The sequence below is a fragment of the Fundulus heteroclitus genome, chromosome 7, assembly GCF_011125445.2.
Source record: "Fundulus heteroclitus isolate FHET01 chromosome 7, MU-UCD_Fhet_4.1, whole genome shotgun sequence".
In the NCBI taxonomy this organism is placed as follows: domain Eukaryota; kingdom Metazoa; phylum Chordata; class Actinopteri; order Cyprinodontiformes; family Fundulidae; genus Fundulus; species Fundulus heteroclitus.
The window spans coordinates 20,642,561-20,664,234 of record NC_046367.1 but is presented as its reverse complement, the minus strand read 5'-3'; the positions used below and the strand labels follow the sequence as shown (position 1 = coordinate 20,664,234).

Sequence of the window (21,674 nt, the reverse complement as noted above, 5' to 3'; positions counted from 1 at the left end):
ACGGCAACGCCATGTCCAATATCAATCAAAACCCACTTCTTCCTGGTTCCGTTGCTGATTAAACTTCAAGTGTTCTCAGCATGTCTACACGCGTAAATGCAAATATTTCCTGCCATGATTGCGTTGCTGATTTCATATTTGTTTTAACTGTGAGCAGACTGAACAAGCGTATAAAGCACCCAGAGAGAGTACCATTTGAAGTGCAAATTTTGTTTTTTTGCTGGCCGAACAGACAGTGGCTCCCTAAATATAGTGTTGTACGCCTTGCAAATGCATCAGTAATAAAAACAAATACAATTAAAGTTCAGCTGTTTCATAACCAGAACCTGGCTGCCACCTTTACCCGGTCATATGACCCGAGTCATTGTTACGTTGAGTAAATACAAGCGTTTGCTTTCACTGTTCAGGAAAACGAGATCATCTCCCCTCAACAAGCTGCTGGCTGCTGCCCCGGCACGTGACTTTCTCGGTGTTTCTTTCTTAACTGGGAGTCACGTGACCCTGATGTCATCGTTAGCAGCGGCGATAAAGTGTCAAATGCGGGCTTATTGACCTCCAAACCTTCGCGTACAGACGGGAAGAAAAGCGGAGCGAGCAAGCACGGGCTTTGTTGCGGCTTCCCCCCTCGATAAAAGCGCATTTTTGGTCTTTTGCTGCCGTCTGCTTTTTTGTTTCGTCTCCTTCTTTGTGACACAGACGTTAGCCTAGCTAGCCCGGCGCAGCTAACCGTAGCTAACTAGAGCTGCTTGTTGTGCCGCTGCAGTGATTTATTTTTATTTGTCCCGGAGAAGAAACATGATCGCCGCTGGCGGACAGTCCCGGGGAGTCGTGGGGGCGATGTTGCCTCTCATTTTAGGTGAGTTTTCGCTTTCGTGTTTTGCTGTGTCTGTAGTCAGGAAAACCACATTAGCAACTCCGAAGCAGGCTAGATATTCAAAATCTCAATGGTTAAATGTTGAAACCAGGCAGCGCTGCTCACAGTTTAAAGCTTCAGAAACATTAAGGAATGGGTTAAAGTATAGATTGGTTTAAGGCTTTAGGCTTAATTGTTTTTCTTTACATATTTAATGTGCTTTAATAGCGTCACGAGCTTTTATTTTCAACCTCGTCTCCAGTTGCATTTCTACTTTCAGGTTAGCCTTGGATATGGAAAAACAATGTTTAATACCCCTGACTTTATGCCTCTTTCTGGTCTAGAAGCTTATCTTAGATTAGCTTTATTTGTGCCACGTATGGTATATTAACGGTTATTAAAAAAAACAACCTTTTCAATAAAAAACAAGACCATGCATGTGGGTCAAAAGTTAGCACAGCTGGTGCTTTAAAAGCTGAAATTCTGGGGTAATTTATGTCCCTCAAGCTACATTTAAACCTGTGAAGAATTCCCCCCCCCCCCCCCCCCCCCACACACACACACACACACACCAACTAAAAATAAAATAAAATGCCTAATTAAATTTTCTAGATAGTGGCATGAAACCTGCAAAAAATAATCTGCCTTTTTTTTTGTAAGTGTTGAAAATAAATCTATTTGCTTAGAGTGGATGTTTTCACCGGTAAATATAGCAGCTGATATTTTGTCATTAAAAAAAGACTAAATAAAATATTATTTTTAAATATTAAAATTAATAAATAAATGCATTTATTTTTGTTTGCATGTTAAATGAATGTGGACATTGCACGGGCTAATTTAACATGTGCTCACCTATCAAATCCGTACATATTTTGAGTTGTATGTGATGCCAATATAAAGTGATAATTTCAGGCAAATCACTCTCGGTTTTGTCAGACTGAAACTTCAAAAATCCGCCCTGGCTGCAGGAATAAAATAACAAAAACAGAATATTGATATTTTGGGATGTTTATTTTGTGTTATCATCAGAAATTGTAGCAAGCCGCAGTAGCTGCTTTAGCGATGGAGGACAGACGTCAGCCGTAGATTCACTCGCTGATTAGTGAACTACCCACTTCTCCTTAAATTACCTTCATCTTTAATTCGCCTCATCAAAAGTATTTGTTCAACTTATGATCGCTTTGTTTTTTGGAGTTACTGGGGTTTCTACTCGATCTGGAATGAGTTTGCTTTTATTGTTTTCAAAGTCCAAATAAGACAAACCCAAATGGAAAAATTTTTATTTTTCCGACTTTATTCCTAGTTCCCCTTTCTAAACAATAGGGATTTGATTTGGTGAAGAAGTGGGGGGGGAAAAATATTTTTCTGATGAATCTTATATATTTTTAATAGACGTATCGCATCACGACCTGCAGTTCTGTCAAACCCGTCTACGGTTTTAGTTTTTGAGTTGTCAGAGCCCACAGATGAATGCATAGATAATTTCACTGCATTTCTTTCTACTTTGGATTACAGTTCAAAACCGAACTTGAAGATCTTAATTTGGGGTTGGTTTAAACTTAAAAACAAACAAACATTGAAACAACAAGCATCAAAACCACCATTTTTATCAATGTTGCTACACACATAAACCTACGCATTTGTATCTGTGAAGATTAGTTCTGTTGAATTTAAAGGTTTTTTTTCAGATTCCAGAGGACCTTTTTATAGTTTCTCTATCTAATACTGGGCCTAAATACTTCTTCCTGAAAGGCTGAAGGCTTTACAGCCAAATGCTGTTTAAAGCCCTGTTTTTTTTCTTTCTGCAGATTCTTTATATTTCTTGATACTAAACTAAATTTCAGGGCTTCCACAAAAAGATGACTGCATGACAATGTGACCAAAACAAGTTAAACACCCATAAAATCAGTTTTTCTTTCTAAATAAAGATCAGATAGTCTTAACCAAACTGACAGTAGAATAACAAACTGACAGTAGAATAATATAATTTCATAGGATTTCTCACTTATGATAAGATGGTGATATTGTAAATGTTTTTGTTTTCAAATTGCACACTACTATGAAAAACTGATGAGTCATTAGACATGTCTTTGTGTTTTACTTTCACAAACCCAACATTTCTTCTAACCCTTTAAGGGATCTTGAGCGATGCGTCTGAGGTTTTGCCGGAGGTGTTGCAGAGTTCTAGTTTGGTGCTTATTCACTTTACTACCAGCTCATATTTACAGGAATATTTCCTGTTGCAGCCCATAAACCCGAGGAAGAACCACTTCTGCTTTTTTGTTTGTGTTTGTGTTTAAATATCCAACTTCAAAAGGAAAGGAAACTATTAAATGGGATCATTTTTATACTAGGTACTAGTAGTCACAAAGGCAGATTGAGTTATCCATCCATAGTCTATTATTTAGTTAAGTTTATGAAAAATAGAATATAAACCACAGTTTTACAGATATAAAGCAGTGTTTTGCCTACGGGTTCATTGGCTGAACAGTACACCTTCAGTAGATGATCAACCAGAGGATGGGGCATCGCTCAGGCCTTTAATGTGAGGAAAAACATTTAGATATAACAACTTACAAAGAAATGTCAAGCTTTAAAACTTTTGCACAATATAAAAAATGATTAGAAGAAGACGGAGCTGTTCCAGGGGGAGATTAATTTTAAAGACTTTCTTTGGATCCAAACTACTCTGGATCTTCATTTAGTTTATTTTTACGTATACTGAACGGAGAACTGAGCTTTGCTTCCAGCACGTGACTTTCTGAAGCAATTTAAACGGGGGAAGTTGTTTGTGGTTTATTACTGGTTAAAAAGTGTTGACGAGGCTCTCTTCAACCACAGTCCAAATATCTTACACTGCCTTTGCATCAGATCCGGCTTTGCTGTTTTTTTGTTTTTGTTTTTTTACAGAGTTTTGCGGTGCTGATATAACTAAGGTTGAGTTTCACTTGTGCTTTCCCATCATGCAACTGACGTTTTGGCTGCTGCTCTTCTTGCCGTGCTTCTGCAGCGACTGCAGCTTTACAGATGTTCCTGTCATTTCTGTTTTCTAGTAAAAGTGAACTCTGGTGATCACCATTCACATCTGTCTGCTGTTTCATTGGCACCTTTCCACTGAAGTCTATCAAAAAGAGCGCAGAACTTTGACCAAACTGACTGAATTTACATTTAGAAAGCGAGATGTTTGCTTTTTTTTCACTTCATTAAAAGTTTCATCTTTGCAGATGCAAGCTTTCTCTCTGATGGCGTCGATTTGGCGTATTTTACTTGACAGCAGTAAAGCACTGTAGATTATATAATAGCTGACTCACATTTGTCTTCAAACTGATCATAATTAGCTTAATCTTTGATTAAATAGCAGCTCTTCCCCTTCCTTCTGATTGACCAATCGTAGAGGAGCTAGCCAAATCAAGGACCGCCCACCTCATATGTATAATGAGGTAGAAATGCATAATGGAAAAGTTAAATAAAAATAAATGCATAGAAATAAAGCTTGTGGGGGGACAAAAACAAGGTAAGAAAGTTCAAGGAGGAAATGAGACAGAAATGCATCTAGAACAGAAAATGTAAAGGAAAAAGTCCAATTGAAGTGGCTTTAATAAATTTGTTGCAAATAAATGGAGAAAAAACGTGAAAGTTAATTAAACTGTAAAATGTGGTAAAGTAAATATATAGGATATATCAAATAACTTTAAAATATATATTTTTCTAAATTGGTGCATTTTAAATGTATTGGTTCATCGTGTCTTTGGTATATTTCCACTTTTATTTTTAATTGTCAGTTTTGATAGACTTCAAGGAAACCTTTAAAACCTTATATTCATTTTAATGCCGATAGATGCTTTTAATTTTGGCATCTGTTTGGAGGTGGAATATTATGCATTTGTCAAAAGCGAAATGCGTCACTTAATTTCAGAGAAAATCTGAAATTTGTTTAATGTGGGTTCAGTTTTTCTGATTTCATATATTTGTATTCTTTTTTTAGTCACAAACGTAAAACCCCCTTAAAATATATATATATTTTTTTTGCAGTGAGATAATTTCAAACTGAACAAAACAAATAAATCACTACAAATTCCTCTAAACTAAAGATTTATGATAAGACTGGTGAGCGACCCATATGTGTAAGTCACTAAACATCTCAATCTGTCCGTGCCGACAGTCAAAGCAATAATTAAAACTTTAAAACCCCTAAAACTGACAAACAAGGGTAGGAGCCACAGTGTACAGTGATGAGGATGATAAGACAAGTTAAAAAAAAAACCAACAACCTCCAGAGCTAATAGTTGAAGATCTGCAGCAAAGAGTGACCCCTTGGGGTCGTAACAGCATTTTGTTTTTTAAATCAACAACCTGGAAGGTTGATAACTTTGACCGCTGCTGTACGAAGACTCAGTTAGTAGTGAACTGACAAATGTGCTCTGATTAAATGTGATTCTTTCTGTCAGAATGGTAGTAAATTAGCAATAAAGCATTTAAGAATGTATAACAATGTAATAATGAATGAACAATGAATGAGCTAAAAAAGTGACATATTTTAATTTATATTTTTCTGCATCAATCTCCCCAAATCTACAACGTTTGGCTCATCATTTAAATAGAATCAGAAATTATTTAAACACAAGTCTTTTTAATCAGATGAAGGATATATAAATGGATATACTTAGTAGATACAAGTATTGTGTATCTGTTTAAAGGGATATTTCTATCTATCAATAATAAAGTCATTATTATTGATAGTTTAGGTTGGAGAGCTTGTTTTGATGGTTGCTTTTTTTTACTTTTTAGTTTTAGTTGTTTTGGTTCAAGAAATGCTTCAGATAATCGGACTAAAGGTCTGCGTTGCACAGGAGGAGATAAATTAAAGATGCCTAGAGTGTTTTTTCTTACAGATGTTTGTATTAAACAAGAGTTCTCTTCATTTAATAAAACATCTCTTTGTAGTAGTTGATTCGTTGATGATTTAATAGCTTTATTATTAATGTTTTTATGTTTAAAGAACATAGAGCGGCACATTTCAAAGCTCTGATCCTGGTTGTTTCCCAGCCGCTGTCCTCCATCAGAGTTTGGCCACCGTAGCCCCACCGACCCCCGCCCAGACCACCGCGGCGCCCCACAAAGACCCCGGGCGGCCCGAGAGAGGAACGTACAACGTGACCAACGCCAACAACACGGTCTGCCTGCTGGCTTACATGGGACTGCAGCTCAACCTCACCTATAACGCCACCTCCCAGAACACGGTGCCTGCACGGAGCCACAGCGCAGCTGCAGCTGGAAGCTGCTGGCGGCCAGATACCGTAACCATCTCGTTTCTTTACAGGCCGTCCAGGAGGTTGTGAACATTAAGCCCAACGTGACCCTGGCGTCAGGCTCGTGTGAAGCAGAGAGGGCCGTGCTGGAGCTGAGAACAGACGCAAATGCAACCGTCCTCACCTTCGTCTTCACTCTGGTAGGTCGCTGGAGCGCAGTGTAGTTCACGCTTCTCACCACTAGATGGCAGCTGGATGTAAAGCAGCTCCTCTCTTGCTGTGTGCCTCCAGAATAGCACGTCCAGCAAGTACCACCTGAGCGAAGTGTCTCTGACCACAACCGTGCCAGACCTGAAAGGTGAGACGCTGATTCATCGTAAAAGTCTTGTTTCTGTCCTGGTGTGATTAAATAAAAAAAAAAAAAAAAAAATTTCTCCAGTGAGATATTAAACTACCGAAACTAATCCATGGAGCTTCCAAAAAACAAAATTATGCAAATGTATGAGGCTAAAATTATTAAATGTGTTCTGGACTTGCATTGTTAAGATTTATCACAAACTAGACTGCTATGTGTATTTATGGGTTAAATTCATGACACTGCTCCAAGAAGATTTTACTGGATAGATTTTTATTGTATTTTCTCTCCCTGCTTAATGGCAACAATTTTTTACCTGAATCAAACAATACTACTAATTTAATAAAAAAAAAAAAAAAAAACCTCATAAAGCGTCGGTCAGTAACTCTAACCTCACCTTTACTCTATGAATATAAAGCGGAACATGGTGCCGTGCAAAAGCATTCGAACCATTTTAAACCTCACATTTTGTCACAGCCACACGCTTCATTGGGTTTTTTTGGGATGGGAATATAATAAACAACATAAAGGTGAAGTGGAGGGGAAATCCACTGCAACCAGTTTCCTTTTTAGTAGTTCATCAGTAAATGGTCTACCTGTTTGTGTGACTTAACCTCAGTACACATCCAGCTGTTCTATAAAGCTCTGAGGTTTCTTGAGAGAACATCAGTGAACAAAGTCTCATGAAGAACAAGGAACACAGCTGTGGAGAAGTTAAAATCAGGGCTAGGATATTAAAAAATATCCCAAGCTTTGAACATCTCTCAGAGCTCTGTTTAATACAGCATCTGAAAATGGAGTACGACAGCAGTGCAAATCTACAGGGACACCTAAAATCCTCCACCTAAACCGAGACGCCGGGTAAGGAAAGCATCAGTCTGAGCGGCCAAATCCATTATTAATGCTGCAGAGATCCACAGTTTCTGTGGTCCAACTCGTTGACAGAACGTTTAGAAGACCAAACAGTGTTTGAAAGACACAAAAAGTTCCATTTAACTTTTATGTCCATCACATTAAATGCCAATTGGGGCCGGGCGATAATTCAGTAACAATAGTACGGTAGGAATAAAAAGGGTCAATACAACAACAGTTTTTCTTCCTTTTTGCATTCTGTCCTACCATGTAGGTTAATATTACACTTTACATCCTTCAAGGAACAGGAGCTATAATTAGACGTATTCGGATGGACATCATGTGTTCTTTTTCTCTCTTTAAAAAAAAAACCCCTGGTAGTTTTGTTTTAAAAAAAAAAAAAAAAAGTCATTAAGCACCAGCATAAAATTGCCAGGGCTGCTCTTAAAATACGTTTTGAATTTTGTGGTAATAATCCATGTCAATCAAAAATATTTGTATTCGATCAATATGCTTTTATATATATATATATATATATATATATATATATATATATATATATATATATATATATATATATATATATATATATATATATATATATATATATATATATATATATATATATATATATATATTTTATTAAAAAAAAATAAAAAAAATCTCTCTCGTCCATTCCTAATCCCAATAAAATATGCTTAGGTTTGTGGTTGTAATGGGTGGGAGTGTGAACAAGTTCAAGGAGTGTATGAATCTTTTTGCACATCACTATATCCCATCCATCAGGTGCTGCAAAGGTATCAGTTTGTAAATAGGTGGGATTATCTGGTGGCTTCACGCCTGTCCAGAACTTCGTTAACGTAACCGTCTCTCTGTGTGTTTGTTTGTCAGGAGGTAAATTCTCTGCTAGGAACAGCAGCCTGGACTTCCTGCAGGGATCTCTTCAATACTCCTACATGTGCCGCACGGAGCAAACCCTGACCGTGACCCAGAACCTGTCCATCAACACCTTCCAGGTGCAGCTGCAGCCCTTTGGGGTGACCGGAGATAAGTTCGGCGCAGGTAAACGGTTTGATCTCGTGCATCGAGATGTTAAAAAAAACAAACTGCTGAGCTGCCTCTGACCCGTCCCGTCTTGTCGTTCCCCGCCTCAGCCGTGGAATGCCAGCTGGACGAAGATGACATGCTGATCCCCATCATAGTGGGAGCAGCCTTGGCCGGGCTCGTCCTCATCGTACTCCTGGCCTACCTCATCGGCAGGAAGAGGAGCCACGCTGGCTACCAAACCATCTGAGCTCAGGAAGCTGCTGCTGCTAGATTTCAGAAATTAACCACTCCACCTTTCCCCCCCCTCTGTCCCTTTCTCCTTTATCTCTCTGCGTGTTTGCTCCTCCTCCTCCTCTTCTTCTTCGCCTCCATCAGTAACACTAGACATGCGCTTTCTGAGCTGGCTTCTTTCATACTAAAGGGACTCTGCTGGGAGATTGTACTGAGATTATTAAAACTCTTCACTGGTACCCAGTAAAGCGGGGGATGCATGTTGATCAGAGCGTCATGCTGCATTCCTTTTTTATTTATGATTTCTGTGAAAGGAATGCGGAGGGATCCTAGCAGATCATTACTTTACCTTTTACTAGGGTGACCATTTTTTTATTGGTCCTGCCCAGTTTGGTTTGTTGTTTAAAAAAGGGAATATTTCTGCTGGTTACATTTCATTCAGCGCCAACGTTTATAGGTACTTTATTATTTTTTTGGCCCTTTTCTGGGGGTTTTCTTGCTAAAGGGGAGAGACGTTGCACTGAAATACAAATTGAGAGTGGCCAAACACTGCTGTGGGTGTTGATGGGTGCCTTCCCAGCCGTGCCGTGGGCGGGTGGTTCCAGTTAAAGCCAATACCAGAGGAGCTCCCTCACTGATACCGAGCGCTGCCATGTTGGAGACGCGTGTCTCACTTAGCCTCCATGTACTGTTACAACTAAAATCATGCATTGTTTCATGGTAGATTGAAATATTTATGCTTTTTTGTTTTTCCCTGCCTCTTAATATTAAACATAGTGATTTGATGATGATGATGATGATGATGTTTTATTGGATTTGTCGGAGCTGTTTTTTAAAAGGAGAAGTCAATAAAGGTCAATGAAGGAAGCCGTTTGTGTTTTGCCTTCATCCTCGTCAGCGGTCAGACCTGTTCCTGGTTGTTTGAGCTCCCTGGAGGTGGAAGTCAAATAAATTATCGACGCCTGTCGATGGTCTGGGTGTGAAAGCACTTTTAACGAGAGACAACATTGAACATTGGAGGATTTACAAAACGAAAAAATAAAGGAAAGCTACTCTGAGAGCTACACTTAGCTGAGTTTTATAAAAATAATGAAATTCGAAGTTAAATTTAGCAAGATATCACTTGTATTTTCTTGTTAGTTTGTAACATTTTTAGATTTCAGTGTTCGAGTTGCAATGTTGAACTGCCTGAATAAATAAAAATCAGAAACGTGCTGGAGATTGAGCCACTGACTGAGGTTTTCTGTTCGTTTAGCTCCACCCATCTCCACGTGAGCTCTGACCAGCTTCCCTTTCCCAGCTGAAGAAAACAGCCCCACAGCATGATGCTGCCACCGATGTGCTTCACGGTGGCGACGGTGTGCAGGCTTAACTTTTCCTCCACACACACAGCTGTATTTATACAGAGACTGAGTTGCACATATTTGGATTGCCATTGGTTGCTTCAGACTGTGTTTAGTGATATTTTAAGTGAGGCTGCAAAAAAAGTGTTCACCGTTTTTCTAATGTCATTGCACGTCTCAATAATGCCCAACTTTGTCTGCTATGCCAAACAAAAACCCAATAAAATACAACAAAGTTTTGGGTTGTACATTTTTCATGAGGCACGGCACAAACGTAGGGTGGAGACTTTAGCTCAGTGCTTGAGTTATAAAGGTTTCTTTGCACATTTAGTTTTCAGAAAATCACATATTGGACTAATTCCCTCCAATCAGACTGTTGGTAGCTGATATTATAGTTTAATTTAAGCATAATGCCCAATAATTTCTGTGGTTAGACTAAAACTAAGGTGGATAATGCAGAAATGCTTTTATCAGCGTTGAATGAGTGTGATGGAAAAGTGCACAAAGCCTCAAATACATTAGAAGTTTTAATAAATGTCTATTTCACAAAAAGCTGGTGTTTTCTTGATCATAAACTAAATCTCTTATAAGAAAAAAAGCATCTCATTGTTACTGTATATCATCTGAGTTTGTGATAAGCAGAATCAGGCCTGTAAAATGAGTTTTTTTGAGCCTCCATCCCCATAAATAGTTACTTAAAGTCAGCAAAAGAATAAAAGCAGCCCTTCGTTGTCCAGGTCGTGTGTTTTAAACTGGACCCAAACAGTTTAACAAGGAACCTCTGAGCTCAGACAGCAACAGCTTGCTTTGCTGACATTGTTTTTTTTTATTTTATGTTTTGGCAGTGGCCTTCAGGTTCAGAGCAAGGCGCTTCTATCCTGGAACAGGTCCAAGTTCCCTGGTCCAAACCCCACAGGCTGGGTCCCTGAGGAAGACCCCCCCGCCCCCCCCTCCCCCACCCCAGAATGCTCCCTGAGCGCCACCCAGTGGCAGCCCGCTGCTCCCTAAAAGGGGATGGGTTCAATTCACAAGACAAAAGTCATTGAAATGTGTTGCAGTGACAAATGAAGGTTATTGTTTCGAGAGGGTCGGAGCTCCTGAATTAAACGCCGTCTCGTGTAACGCACTTTTCAATTACAAATTCAATATCTCTCTGTTAAAATCCGCTAAACCCGACAATTCATGGCCTCTTTTTTTTTTTCTGTTGTCAGCGACAGATGAAACATGTTTTAGTCATCACACCAAAGTCGAGCTGTACAATTTTACTTCTTCAGTTCAACTCAAGAGACAAACAAAGAAAAGCTGCCAATGCAGCAATAACATGGACTAAAGTTACATGAGGGGTTCTGAGAGTTTATGCAAATAATAAAATAATCTTCATCGTGTGAAAAGCAGAAACATTAAAAAAATAAACCAAAGAAAAGGCTCAGAAAATGTGCAACCAGGCTGCTGAATCACAGTGTTATCTATCTATTAGGGTATCAGAAATCCACCAACATCTCTGCAAATATATCCAGCAGCAAGCAAGACAGGCTTCATTCTTCTGTTTTATCCCTTTTTCATATTGTTTTATAACTTTAGGTGGTAAAGAGGGGGAAAAAAGTGTGGGATGGGGTTACTAAACGTCACGGTTGTTGGGATTCCTCCTCCAGGATTTGTTTTCTGCATTTCTCTCTCAGTTTCTGCACCGTTGTCATCGACAGGCTCCCCGGCTCCGTGAATATTTTCTGCGGCGGCAGGATAAAAAAAAAAACATGCAGGTAAATCAGTTGGACTGACGTTGCACCCGTGGCCTTCGCCCGGCCCCCGCCTCACCTGCATGAAGGTGTGGCAGTCGAGAGTGAAGGAGCCACAGGTCATCTGCTTGAAGCACTCGCACACGTCGGGCAGCGAGCGGGCCCTCAGGATCTCCGTCCGGTGGTGGAGGACGAGGGTCAGGGCGACGCGGAACAGAACCTTGGAGCCCTCGTAGAACAGGCAGTCCCAGATCCTCAGGACTGTCTGGAAGAGAGAGGAAGACGGTCAGACGATCGTCCTGAGACGCCGTTCTTGACTCTAACGACGGTTTCCCTCGCCTCTATCGGCAGGATGTCGATGTAGAGGCAGATGAACCAGCGTGACACCACCAGCGTCCATATGCCGGGATACTGGGCCATGAGCTGCCCCACCGCCGGGGCTTTAGTCTTCACCAGCTCCCCGAGGACCTCTTGATCCACCTTCAGTCCCAGCATGGCCGGGCTGTAGTAGTCTGAAATGTTCCAGCACATTTAGAGTCCCATCAACACTGCAAAAACGGTTCTGAAAATAAGTAAAATGTTCTTAAAATGAGTGTTTCTGCCCTAGATTTGAGCAGGTCAATAAGATTATCTGCCAATGGAATGAGTATTTTGACCCCTAAAATAAGATTAAATTAGATAATTAGATATCCTGCACTTGAAATAAGATGATGGAGATGAATTGTTCTGATTTTAAGTGCAAAAATCTTATTCTATTGGCAGATCATCTTATTTACCTGCTCAAATCAAGGAAAAATACATTCATTTTAAGGATATTTTACTTATTTTTAGTTCGTTTTAGCAGTGAACCTTTCAGTTTGACATCTACGATCAGATTACAGGGATGGGTAATGGAGAAAACCCTGCAGTCCAAGCATGTTCTCCCTAAACGCAGACCGAAATATGCTGAAAGATGTCTCCAACAAACCTTACATGTCATCATGGGACCTACTAATTATACTGAGGAATGGGTTCTAAGTTGTACATAGCACCGAATAAAGTCGCTTGAAACATTTCATCTCCAGCTGTAAAAAAATAAATAAAAAGATCCAACGGGCCGGATTGGCACAGATCTTTGTGTTTATCCGGCTGATCGACTCGTCCTCTTTGTTCACATTCGAACACATCTTACCCGGGAGTATTCTGCCCAGCAGCGCGTCCATTAGCCAGAAGGATTTTTCCTCGTCCTTGGTGATGATGATGAGGTAGCCTGCGATGAAGTTCATCCCCTGGGATAGACAAAGCAATCTGGGTTGGTACGTGCACGTCCGATGAATACAATAAAGCATATTTTAGATTTGTTTTTTGTTCGTTTTTTCGTGACAGGCAAATCCGTTTTCAGGGTAGGTTAAGAATGTTGTACAATACGGAAAGGTGATAGTTTTAGAGTTTAATCGATAAACAGAATGACACTCGTCCATTTCTATTCTACGCAGATTAAAGAGTAGACTTTCAGCGTTACGTCTAGCTTTAATAAAACTACTAAATAGCCCCCATCCATCCATTATCTATATCCGCAGATCTGTGCAGGGTTGCAGAAGAGCGGGTTACGTCCAGTGGTCATTGGGCGAGTGGCGACGTACAACCTGGACGGGTCGCTGGTCCACGGGGCACACGAGACAGAGAATCATTAGACCAAAGCTAAGAGCAATTATAGAGAGAGATCAATTAACCCACCAGTGATGTTTTTGGACTGTGGGAGGAAGCTGGAGTACCCTGGGAGAACCCACGCATGCACAGGGAGAACTCCCTGCTGGGGTGTGACAACACTGCTACCGACTGCGCCGCTGTGCAGGCCCTACAATAAATGGCCCCCATTTCAAGTAATTAGACCAGCAGCTGCTGATTTTTGTATATATCAGCTAATGGCCAGTGTTTGCCAAAAAGCTGAGCCCTTATTAGGCAGCACACACAACCCGGCGTGCTAAAGATCTGAATGTGTAGCAAGAAAAGAATAAGGGCCGCTAAAGCCCTTCCTAAGATCAGGTCAGGTCAAAACTGAAGACACGCCTTGTATTTACAATGAATGTAAATACTGAGGGTAAGATGCAAACCACTGGCAGGACTCGTGAGCAGGACGCTTTAGCAAAGGAAGCTCTTCAGAAAGCTCCAAAACAACATCTTTAAATGGGTAAAGTACGTTGGAGGCAGCGCAATGGTACGGGATGGTTGAACTCATTTAGTTTGTTTCTCAGCTACTTTGCTGTAAGCCCATCACAAAGGAAACAGCCGACCCTTTAGCAAAGATATGCGAGGAGAGTGGACCGTCCTCCCCACCTGACAGTAGCCCACAGCCGGGTTGTGGTGTCCGTAGGCCAGCAGCACGTTGAACAGATCCTTCTGCAGGCCCTCCTCCGTCCGGCTCTTGAAGAGGATGTTGTCAGGGAAGGTCCGGTGCATGTCTGCCCACAAGAGAGGACGACACCAGCGTTGGATTTGAGCTACGGGAAGGTGAAGAGGGATGGGTTACGGAGAACGCCGGACGGTCGCACCTGTGTGAATGGTCTCCTTCAGCCTGGCATCGTGCTCCACGGCTAACAAAGACTGGTAGTAACCCGGCTTGCTGTCCATCTGTGCCTGAGCACCGCTCGCCGCCATCCAGATCCTGGCTCGGTGCTCGTTAGGGACACCTTTACGCACGTATCTTTTCACTTAAACCAAAAAACAAAAAAACTGCCTTTAAGGGTCACGGTGACTTGCAATGGCATTAGAAACCACAAACGCCAATGTGTGTTTTTGTTTGGATTGTGTTTGACAAGGCAGAAGCAAAGCGGTGCATAATTGTGAAGAGAAATAGAAAATGCTGATTGGACAGAGTGTGGCACGCATATGAGTGTTCAGCCTCCTTTGCTCTGGTACCCGAATTTAAACCCAGAGCAAGGAAGCGCTTTGAAAAGTCCTCTGAGCGGATAAGAGTCCATCAGTGAGTAATTTAAACTCAGCATAAATCTAGCTGTTCTGCTAAAGGCCCAGAACCAAACACGGAGAATCAGCATTTAGTTAATCTGGAACCAACTCCCAGAAAACTGTAAAAGATCAAGATTAAAAAACACATTTGTTTAGGATTGCCTTCGATTGCTCTAGTTAAACCGTTTTACTGAAACACCATTAGTCCAACTTTGTAGTCCAGCTGCTTTTAATATTTGCTTTTAGTTTCTATTCTCCCATGTTTTATCTTGTCTCAACATTTTATTCCAACTTCCTTATATCCTGTTTTATTTTCCTATGTTTTAATAATGTAAAGCACATTTGCGTTGTGTCTGTACTGAAATGTGCTATACAAATAAATTTGCCTCGCCTTGCCTCAGACGGTTGTTGGAGAACATTAGAGAACAAACAGCATCACGAAGACCGAGGAGCACAGCGGACACGTCGGGGAGAAAGCTGCAGTAAAGTTTAAAGCGGGGTAAGTTTATCATGCAATATTCTGAGATTTTAAACGTCTCCACAACTGTAGACCCCCAGCCGAGGTGGGAGGATCTGTAGACAGGACAACAAGCCATGTAGAGGCCATGGCAAACGTAGAGGACGCTCTGGTCGGAGGAGACCCAAGCGGTACTTTTTGAGATGCATTATATGCGTCAAAGAACACAGAATCCCTAATGTGAACCATGGCGGTGGCAGCATCACGCTGTGGAAAGCCAGTCAGATGTTAGCTTAAGCTGAATACCGGTGAGAGAGGTCAGGACAATGACCCTTTACATGCAGCCAGAGCCACAATGGGGTTAATTCATTCAAAGCGTGCTCCTGCGTCAAAGGCCAGCGTTACAAACGATCGAGTCAGGCGAGCTGGATATAAAAAGACATAACGCTCGCTGAAAACCGCCCCACGACTATCCAGCCCCCCCCCCCCCTCCCCCCTTCACAATTACGCACCGCTGGGCTTCGGCTGGCCCGTTAGATCCCGGGTAAAGGCAGCGGAGGATTAGCAGATTAGCGTCTGAACTTGCTCTCTCGCACCCGTCAGATTCTTCTCCACGTTGGGTTTGTCCTGCAGGAGCTTGGACCACCTGGTCGACCTCCTGTCGAGCACGGCCACGTACTCGTTCATCATCTCCTTGTAGGAGTCAAAGTCATGGCGCCGCTCGAAGCCGTAGGAGTCGATCCTGCATGGGGGAGAACACAGTCCTGCTCGGATAAATGCACAAAAAAAACTGACAGGGAAAGTTCAAAAAGAAAGGAACGAAAGCCAAACCCTTAACCCCCCCACCCGCCCCGCCACCCGTCACCCTCCTCCTGCTGTACAGCTGATTCACTGGCTGCCTCCAGCACGGGTTGGGTTGCTGCAGCTAGGTGATCAAATACCCCGGCTGGAAGAATAGTTAAGTGTTAAGTTACACGTGAGTGGAGTCGGAAGCAAAATCCAAGCTTCTGGAAAAAGGCGGCTGTGTTCTTCGTCTAAAACAACAGAGCCCGGCCTGCTTTTAGCAGAGGCCTGATGGATTTAAGCAGGGCGACAGCCACGGTGAGCCGAAGAGGAAGAGGCTGATGCAAATATAAGGTCACCCATGAGGAAGCGACAGGTGTCATGACTTAAAATGATCTTAAAATGAGAATATATGAGGGAAAACTTACTTGGTGCTTTCGTGGTGGGATGCCGGAGGCTGAGCTGCATCTCCGTTCGTGTCTCTGTCCATCGTCAGACCGCCGCCGCCGCTCCAGTCGTCCGAGCGCCCTGCGACCTGAAGGTGACTTACTTCATCCCCAACGCCCAGAGAGCAACAAAGCAGCCGGAGCGTTGGGGCGGCTCGCCTTACAGCGCGCTCTGAGGGGAGGGGCCACCGCACACAGGTAACATCCACAGGTGTGTGCTTTATTTGCACACAAAACAAACGCAGGAAGAGAAGCTCCAAACGGCTGCGCTCACGTCGTCCCGCATCAAGAAGGACGAGTTTCATGAAATGTTGCTTTTATCTGACTGTGTTGCTTTGTACAATTTTACCCTCAGTTAATAAAACAATTTTCTTTTGTAGAAAAATGTACAATTATGACTCAACATATTTGGTATCACAGTATATTTATAAAGCTGACTTAGCATTTTTTTTTAATATAGCTGCAGCTAAAATTATTCAACCACCATTGCATTTCATGTCTATTGTCAAAATACTAATATGTTCAGGTGTTTGCAATAAATAAACTACACAAAAACAGTTTTAATTGGTTACATAATCAGAATCAGCTTTATTTCTCAGGTATGTGCAAACATACAAAGAATTTGACTGTACAATGCTCACAATGTGCTTTCTTATACAATAAACATTAAACAGTCTGCAGTATAAACACATATGAACACAATATAATAAAGCGGACATAAAACTAATATTACAAGGATTTTATCCAGATTCAGCACTGAATGCTACTGATAACGGCTACTGCAGACCCAAAATGACGCGGCACACGTCTGCATGTCCAGTCTGGTCTCAGGTGCATCTGAGGGACTCTATCACCTGCACCAGGTATGCTTGAGACGGTACACCTAAAATACCTGGACCGTCGACGGCAGTGCTTTATTACATGTTACAAACATGGATACGTCAAGAGAACTGTCCCAAAAGGTTCAGAGATCACTGCCTCGTACAACCATATAGAAAGGAAAAGATGCTAAAAGGCCCAAACGCTGTGGTGTTTGGAGAAGTAGGGATGCTAAATATAATCATCCTGCATACAATGAAGCACGGCGGTGACTCGGTAATGCTGTGGGGCTGCTTTACTTCCTCTGGCACGCAAAGATGAGGCTGACTCCATCCCACATCAGGGAAACTGCACAAGATGTTCGCAGCGTGCAAACCCAAGGATATCAAAGAAGTGAAGGCCTTTGCCCATGTGGAGTGACGTAAGATGAATCATGAACGCTGCCAGAAGCTGGTGTCTGGCTGTGAATCCCATTTGCAGCAGATCACAGCAACAAAAATATACTCTACCAGGCACCAATGAACTGGAGAAATTTGAGACTGCAATAATCATTGCACTTATCATTTTGTGTTTCATTTGGAGAAACCACTTGTAATATCAGTTGTGTTGAGTTATTTAAACAATTCTTCTTTGGTTTATTGCTAAGAGCTGCTAATTTGTACCTCTGCCAGTAAAACTCGTGCGGAGAACGGTTTGGACTGTTTTGACTGCCACTGTACACGGATTTAGGCAAAAACAATATAGAATAAACTCTTGCTTAACTTCGTACAAGTTTCCAAAGCCTGTTGAGCAGAAGATTATACCTTTATGCCCTCTGTAGGGTAGAACAAGTACGCGAAGCATGACTGGAAATTTTTCCAAATCACCAGATTAGTCTTTCTAGTACGTTAAAGTGCAGAAGCCAGCTGACTATTAGAGCGCAGCAACAGGTGGGGGAAGGAGCAGCGCTGCATTAGTCTTTGCCAGGGATCGGCTGCCTTATTTTCTGTTTCTAAATAATAATAAAGCAGAGCATCTGCAACCTTGTGAGATTAGGACAGTATCAAGACTGAAAAAAATTACCATCTTGTACTTTTTGTGTCATTTTGTTGTCTAAAAGCTCTGTGGATGTTGGATAAAAAAAAAAAACATTGAAAGAGCAGCTGGAGGTAACCTCTTCTAAGGCCTTTGCATTTAAAACACAGTTTTTGTATAATCTAATAGACTACCATCTAAAGGTTTGGACTCACCTCTGTCATTCAATGTTTTTTTTTCTTATTTTAGGGTTTTCTACATTGCAGATACATAGTGAAGATATCAAAATTATAACTCAAATGTATATATACTTATGTATAACAAAATTGTGAAATAACTCAAGACACATGTCTATTTTAGCTTTTTCTAAACACCCCCAGGTTGCAGACCTCAGCTATATATGTCCTGATGTCATAGGAATTTACTTCCTCATGTTATACCTATGGTGAAAGTGTCCATGCAGGTTTTTTGTTGTTGTTTTTACGTCTTTTTTTCTCCACCATCTGTTTTCAAGTAAAGCATCTTTGATGTTAAATGCCTCCATTAGTTTTCCTGATTGGCTTCTCTTTTATCTGCAGATACCTTTCTCACACATGGACCTAAAATAAAGGTGAACACATTTCTATTTTCCTCAGCTTGATTTCTTGATCAAACTTGTTTCCAAAAGAACGACTCATTTAAGATAAGCCGTGAGTTTGTCCATATTGTGTTCATACATGGCCATTTTATGAAACATCAAGCACTGTTGCTGACGATGTGCCCTCATTGCATGACGTTGTACTCCACATCAATTAATAGTATTCATAATAACATCAGTGGACAGTTTAGCCAGTAAGGCCGTTCATGCTGAGATCAGACATCAATCAGGTCTTTATTGAAGGACGAAGGCAGTAGATGTCATAAATGCTGATTATAGTGAATTTCTCTCTGAATATGTGGGTAAAATGGGATGTTCCAGACATTATGATCAAAAAGTTAATTAGAAAGGGAGGGAGGGGGACTTATAAAGAGGTGCAGGAAATGATGGGTTGTTCAGCCAAAGTAATTTAAAATGTTTTAGAATAGAAAGCAAAACCAGACAGAGGTGGAAGAAACACTACAGGATTCCCAAAGTAGCAAAACTCAGCCGGTTCAAAGAAGAGAGAAGAATTGTAACAATTAGAAGTTAAGCAATTGGCAAGAAGCCCTGCAAAGGAAACATCTACTGAAGACGTTACACTTTGACAATATACAGATCATCTGGCCTAAAGGGGTCCAACATGTGATGGACGGAGCAACATTGATATTCGGAGGTCTAGGGGACACAGTTTGTCAGAAGAACCCTCAACAGGGAATCCAAGCCCCAGCACTCTGTGAGGTACGGTGATCTTTCTTATTAAATGCCTTCTGGTCTTTTTTATTGCATAGCAGAGACCATGGATCAGTTTGAAGACATCAAAATTATCTGAGGAGGCCATGTAGCCTTTTACCAAGATGGAAATATTTTATAAACTGGTGCTTTAACAAGGTGACCTCTTGCACAGGTTTGTGTAGATGGAAATAACAGCTGTGACAAAGATTTTGAGCTTTACTTTTTAAACCCATGGCTGTAAAACACGTAAACTGTGTCTAAACCGGAACAAGAAAAGGGAATTAAATTTAGTGTGCTGGTATGTAAAGACAAGATACATCTCTTTTTTTTGTTCTTCCCCATCAGGTGGAAATTAAAATGCTCTGTACACAGTCCTTGAGCTCCCTCAAGTGGTCAAATGCATATTAGCTGATTTGATCCTGACAGTCGACTCTGCTCCAAGCAATTATAGGCGGAGTGAGGGAACTTTCATAGGTGCAGACGGAGAGTCTGCAGGAGCGTCGCTTATATGTGGAATTGTTTAACATGTCCACAAAAAGCCTGGGTTAGCCGGTGATCACATTACGTATGCAACAGTGTCAGAGATGTAGCAACATGATACTGAGACAATATTTACTTAAAGCAGCACCTCCTCATAAGCAACTGAAGGGCAAGAAGGCAGATATGAGAGTAGTGCGACCGGAGTTCTGTGTAGACAGTAATACCGTTTTGTTTTATGGGTTCAAAATGATTCGTGTAACTTTCTGCAATAACGACTTTGAACTAACTTTAAATGAGCAATAAGTAATATTGACACCTAGCGTTGCGAATCGGAACAACACATACACAACCCCTTCACGGAGAACAGCCACCTCTCAACGGTCTGTTGGTGGTGGTGAAACGCCACATCAATTTTTACTTACACAGGATCGGTATATGATGTTGAACCCTGTTCTATTTCTAGTTCGGTTCTCTTACTGGCCTCCATGTTTGCAGGCTTGAGCTCTTTTTTTGCTAAGATAAAATACCAAATGCTGAGCTCTGTTTTGGGAACCCTGAGAACTCTCATCTGATTGGCTCAGGAACCAGGAAGTAAACACGGGCTACACTCTGAACTGAAGTAGATCTGCACTCTACCTCTAAGGTTTGAATGTTTCTTCCATCCTGGGTGAGAAATGAGAATGATTTAGTTTAATTTTACAGCAAAGAGCTTACTTATAGCTTCTATAGCTTGAATAAACATAAAATAATAAAATATTGCTAAGATTATAATATAGTTTGCATCCAGTTGCTAATTAAAGAAAACTCGTATAATCAGATCTTGTGTTACTACTCAACAGTAGGAATAGTCATATGTAAAATGACCATAAATTTATTTGAGCGTTGTCTCTGATCAGTCTAAAAGACCAATATGAGTTAATTAACAAGTAATGAGTCAAAGAGAGGTGCTTCAGCAAAACAAGGTTAATGTCTGATATCTTAAATTAATTAGCAGAGGGCCTTTGTGTGTAGCAATGATGCTTTGTTTAAAACAAAAAACAACCTGACTCCAGAGAGATTAGTCTGAATCAATTAACCTGTTACATGAATTTACCCGAGCGCTTTCTTTTGGATATCATAGTTTCCCAATGCAGTGCCAATATACATTTTATTTGAGAATAAAATAACGCACCACCCAGCTCTTATAAGAAAAAGACACAAAGAGGACAAGCAGCAACTTCATCAAAACATCAAGAACAAAAAAATGAGCTCTAAGTTTAAGACACACGGTCGTCTTCCACCGCAGATCAGTGGCACAAGGTGTTCCGCGACGTAAGTTCAGCTCGTGAACAAGCTCTTCTGGCTCATGGCAAATCAAAAGAAAGAAAATTAAATACTTTTCACAACTGCGTCGCCATTATTCTGCTTTATACTTTGCTGCACAGCTGTATTCTGGGACATTTCCTTTATCAGTCTCCCCGAACAAATAAAGGTAAATACATCTAGGATTATGGGGGAAAAAAACTCATGCTTTATACTTCTCTCTCAGATGAGCGACATACGTATGCTACTAAAACGATGCATCAACAGCACAGCCTGATGTTCATTATCTGCAGCGACACTGCAACCGATTGGGTGAAACGGGTACAGAAGGGTCAGACATTTACTATTTAAGGCTTACTCTGTTTGTCCTGGAAACTTCTGGGGGGAAAAAAATAAAAAAAAAAGTCTTC

The 21,674-nt window shown here is 41.1% G+C and overlaps 2 protein-coding genes across 3 annotated transcripts; one reads left to right on the top strand and one right to left on the bottom strand.

The window, feature by feature from the left end:
- The first annotated feature begins 476 nt into the window (after positions 1–476).
- Positions 477–10,168, top strand: lamp1b (lysosomal associated membrane protein 1b). Its single transcript, XM_021317438.2, has 7 exons — positions 477–628; positions 764–856; positions 5,900–6,093; positions 6,174–6,302; positions 6,394–6,460; positions 8,201–8,371; positions 8,464–10,168. The coding sequence occupies exons 2-7, from the start codon at positions 796–798 to the stop codon at positions 8,601–8,603; spliced, it is 762 nt and encodes a 253-aa protein (XP_021173113.2). The 5' UTR covers positions 477–628; positions 764–795; the 3' UTR covers positions 8,604–10,168.
- A 1,009-nt stretch (positions 10,169–11,177) lies between these two features.
- On the bottom strand, positions 11,178–16,447 carry LOC105927559 (growth hormone-regulated TBC protein 1-A). 2 transcript variants are annotated; one of them, XM_012864378.3, is made up of 8 exons: positions 16,281–16,447; positions 15,666–15,811; positions 14,198–14,356; positions 13,983–14,107; positions 12,838–12,934; positions 12,006–12,178; positions 11,746–11,931; positions 11,178–11,657 (listed from the first exon to the last, which is right to left on the bottom strand). In XM_012864378.3, exons 1-8 carry the CDS (start codon positions 16,340–16,342, stop codon positions 11,556–11,558), a joined length of 1,050 nt encoding a protein of 349 aa, XP_012719832.3. In that variant the 5' UTR covers positions 16,343–16,447; the 3' UTR covers positions 11,178–11,555. The 2 variants fall into 2 exon arrangements, with proteins under 2 accessions (XP_012719832.3, XP_021173114.2); XM_021317439.2 differs by having other exon boundaries at positions 15,666–15,833; positions 16,281–16,436.
- Positions 16,448–21,674: the final 5,227 nt, after the last annotated feature.

What these genes read in the sequence shown, in the direction of transcription:
- lamp1b (XM_021317438.2), top strand. Translation starts at nt 796, where the DNA reads ATGATCGCCGCTGGCGGACAGTCCCGGGGAGTCGTGGGGGCGATGTTG. An exon ending in TCACCTTCGTCTTCACTCTG is followed by an intron (nt 6,303 to 6,393) that starts GTAGGTCGCTGG and finishes GTGTGCCTCCAG; the next exon opens with AATAGCACGTCCAGCAAGTA. An exon ending in AACCGTGCCAGACCTGAAAG is followed by an intron (nt 6,461 to 8,200) that starts GTGAGACGCTGA and finishes TTTGTTTGTCAG; the next exon opens with GAGGTAAATTCTCTGCTAGG.
- LOC105927559 (XM_012864378.3), bottom strand. Translation starts at nt 16,342, where the DNA reads ATGGACAGAGACACGAACGGAGATGCAGCTCAGCCTCCGGCATCCCAC. An exon ending in CGTGGAGAAGAATCTGACGG is followed by an intron (nt 14,357 to 15,665) that starts GTGCGAGAGAGC and finishes TTTTGGTTTAAG; the next exon opens with TGAAAAGATACGTGCGTAAA. An exon ending in GCTGGGCAGAATACTCCCGG is followed by an intron (nt 12,179 to 12,837) that starts GTAAGATGTGTT and finishes GGAACATTTCAG; the next exon opens with ACTACTACAGCCCGGCCATG.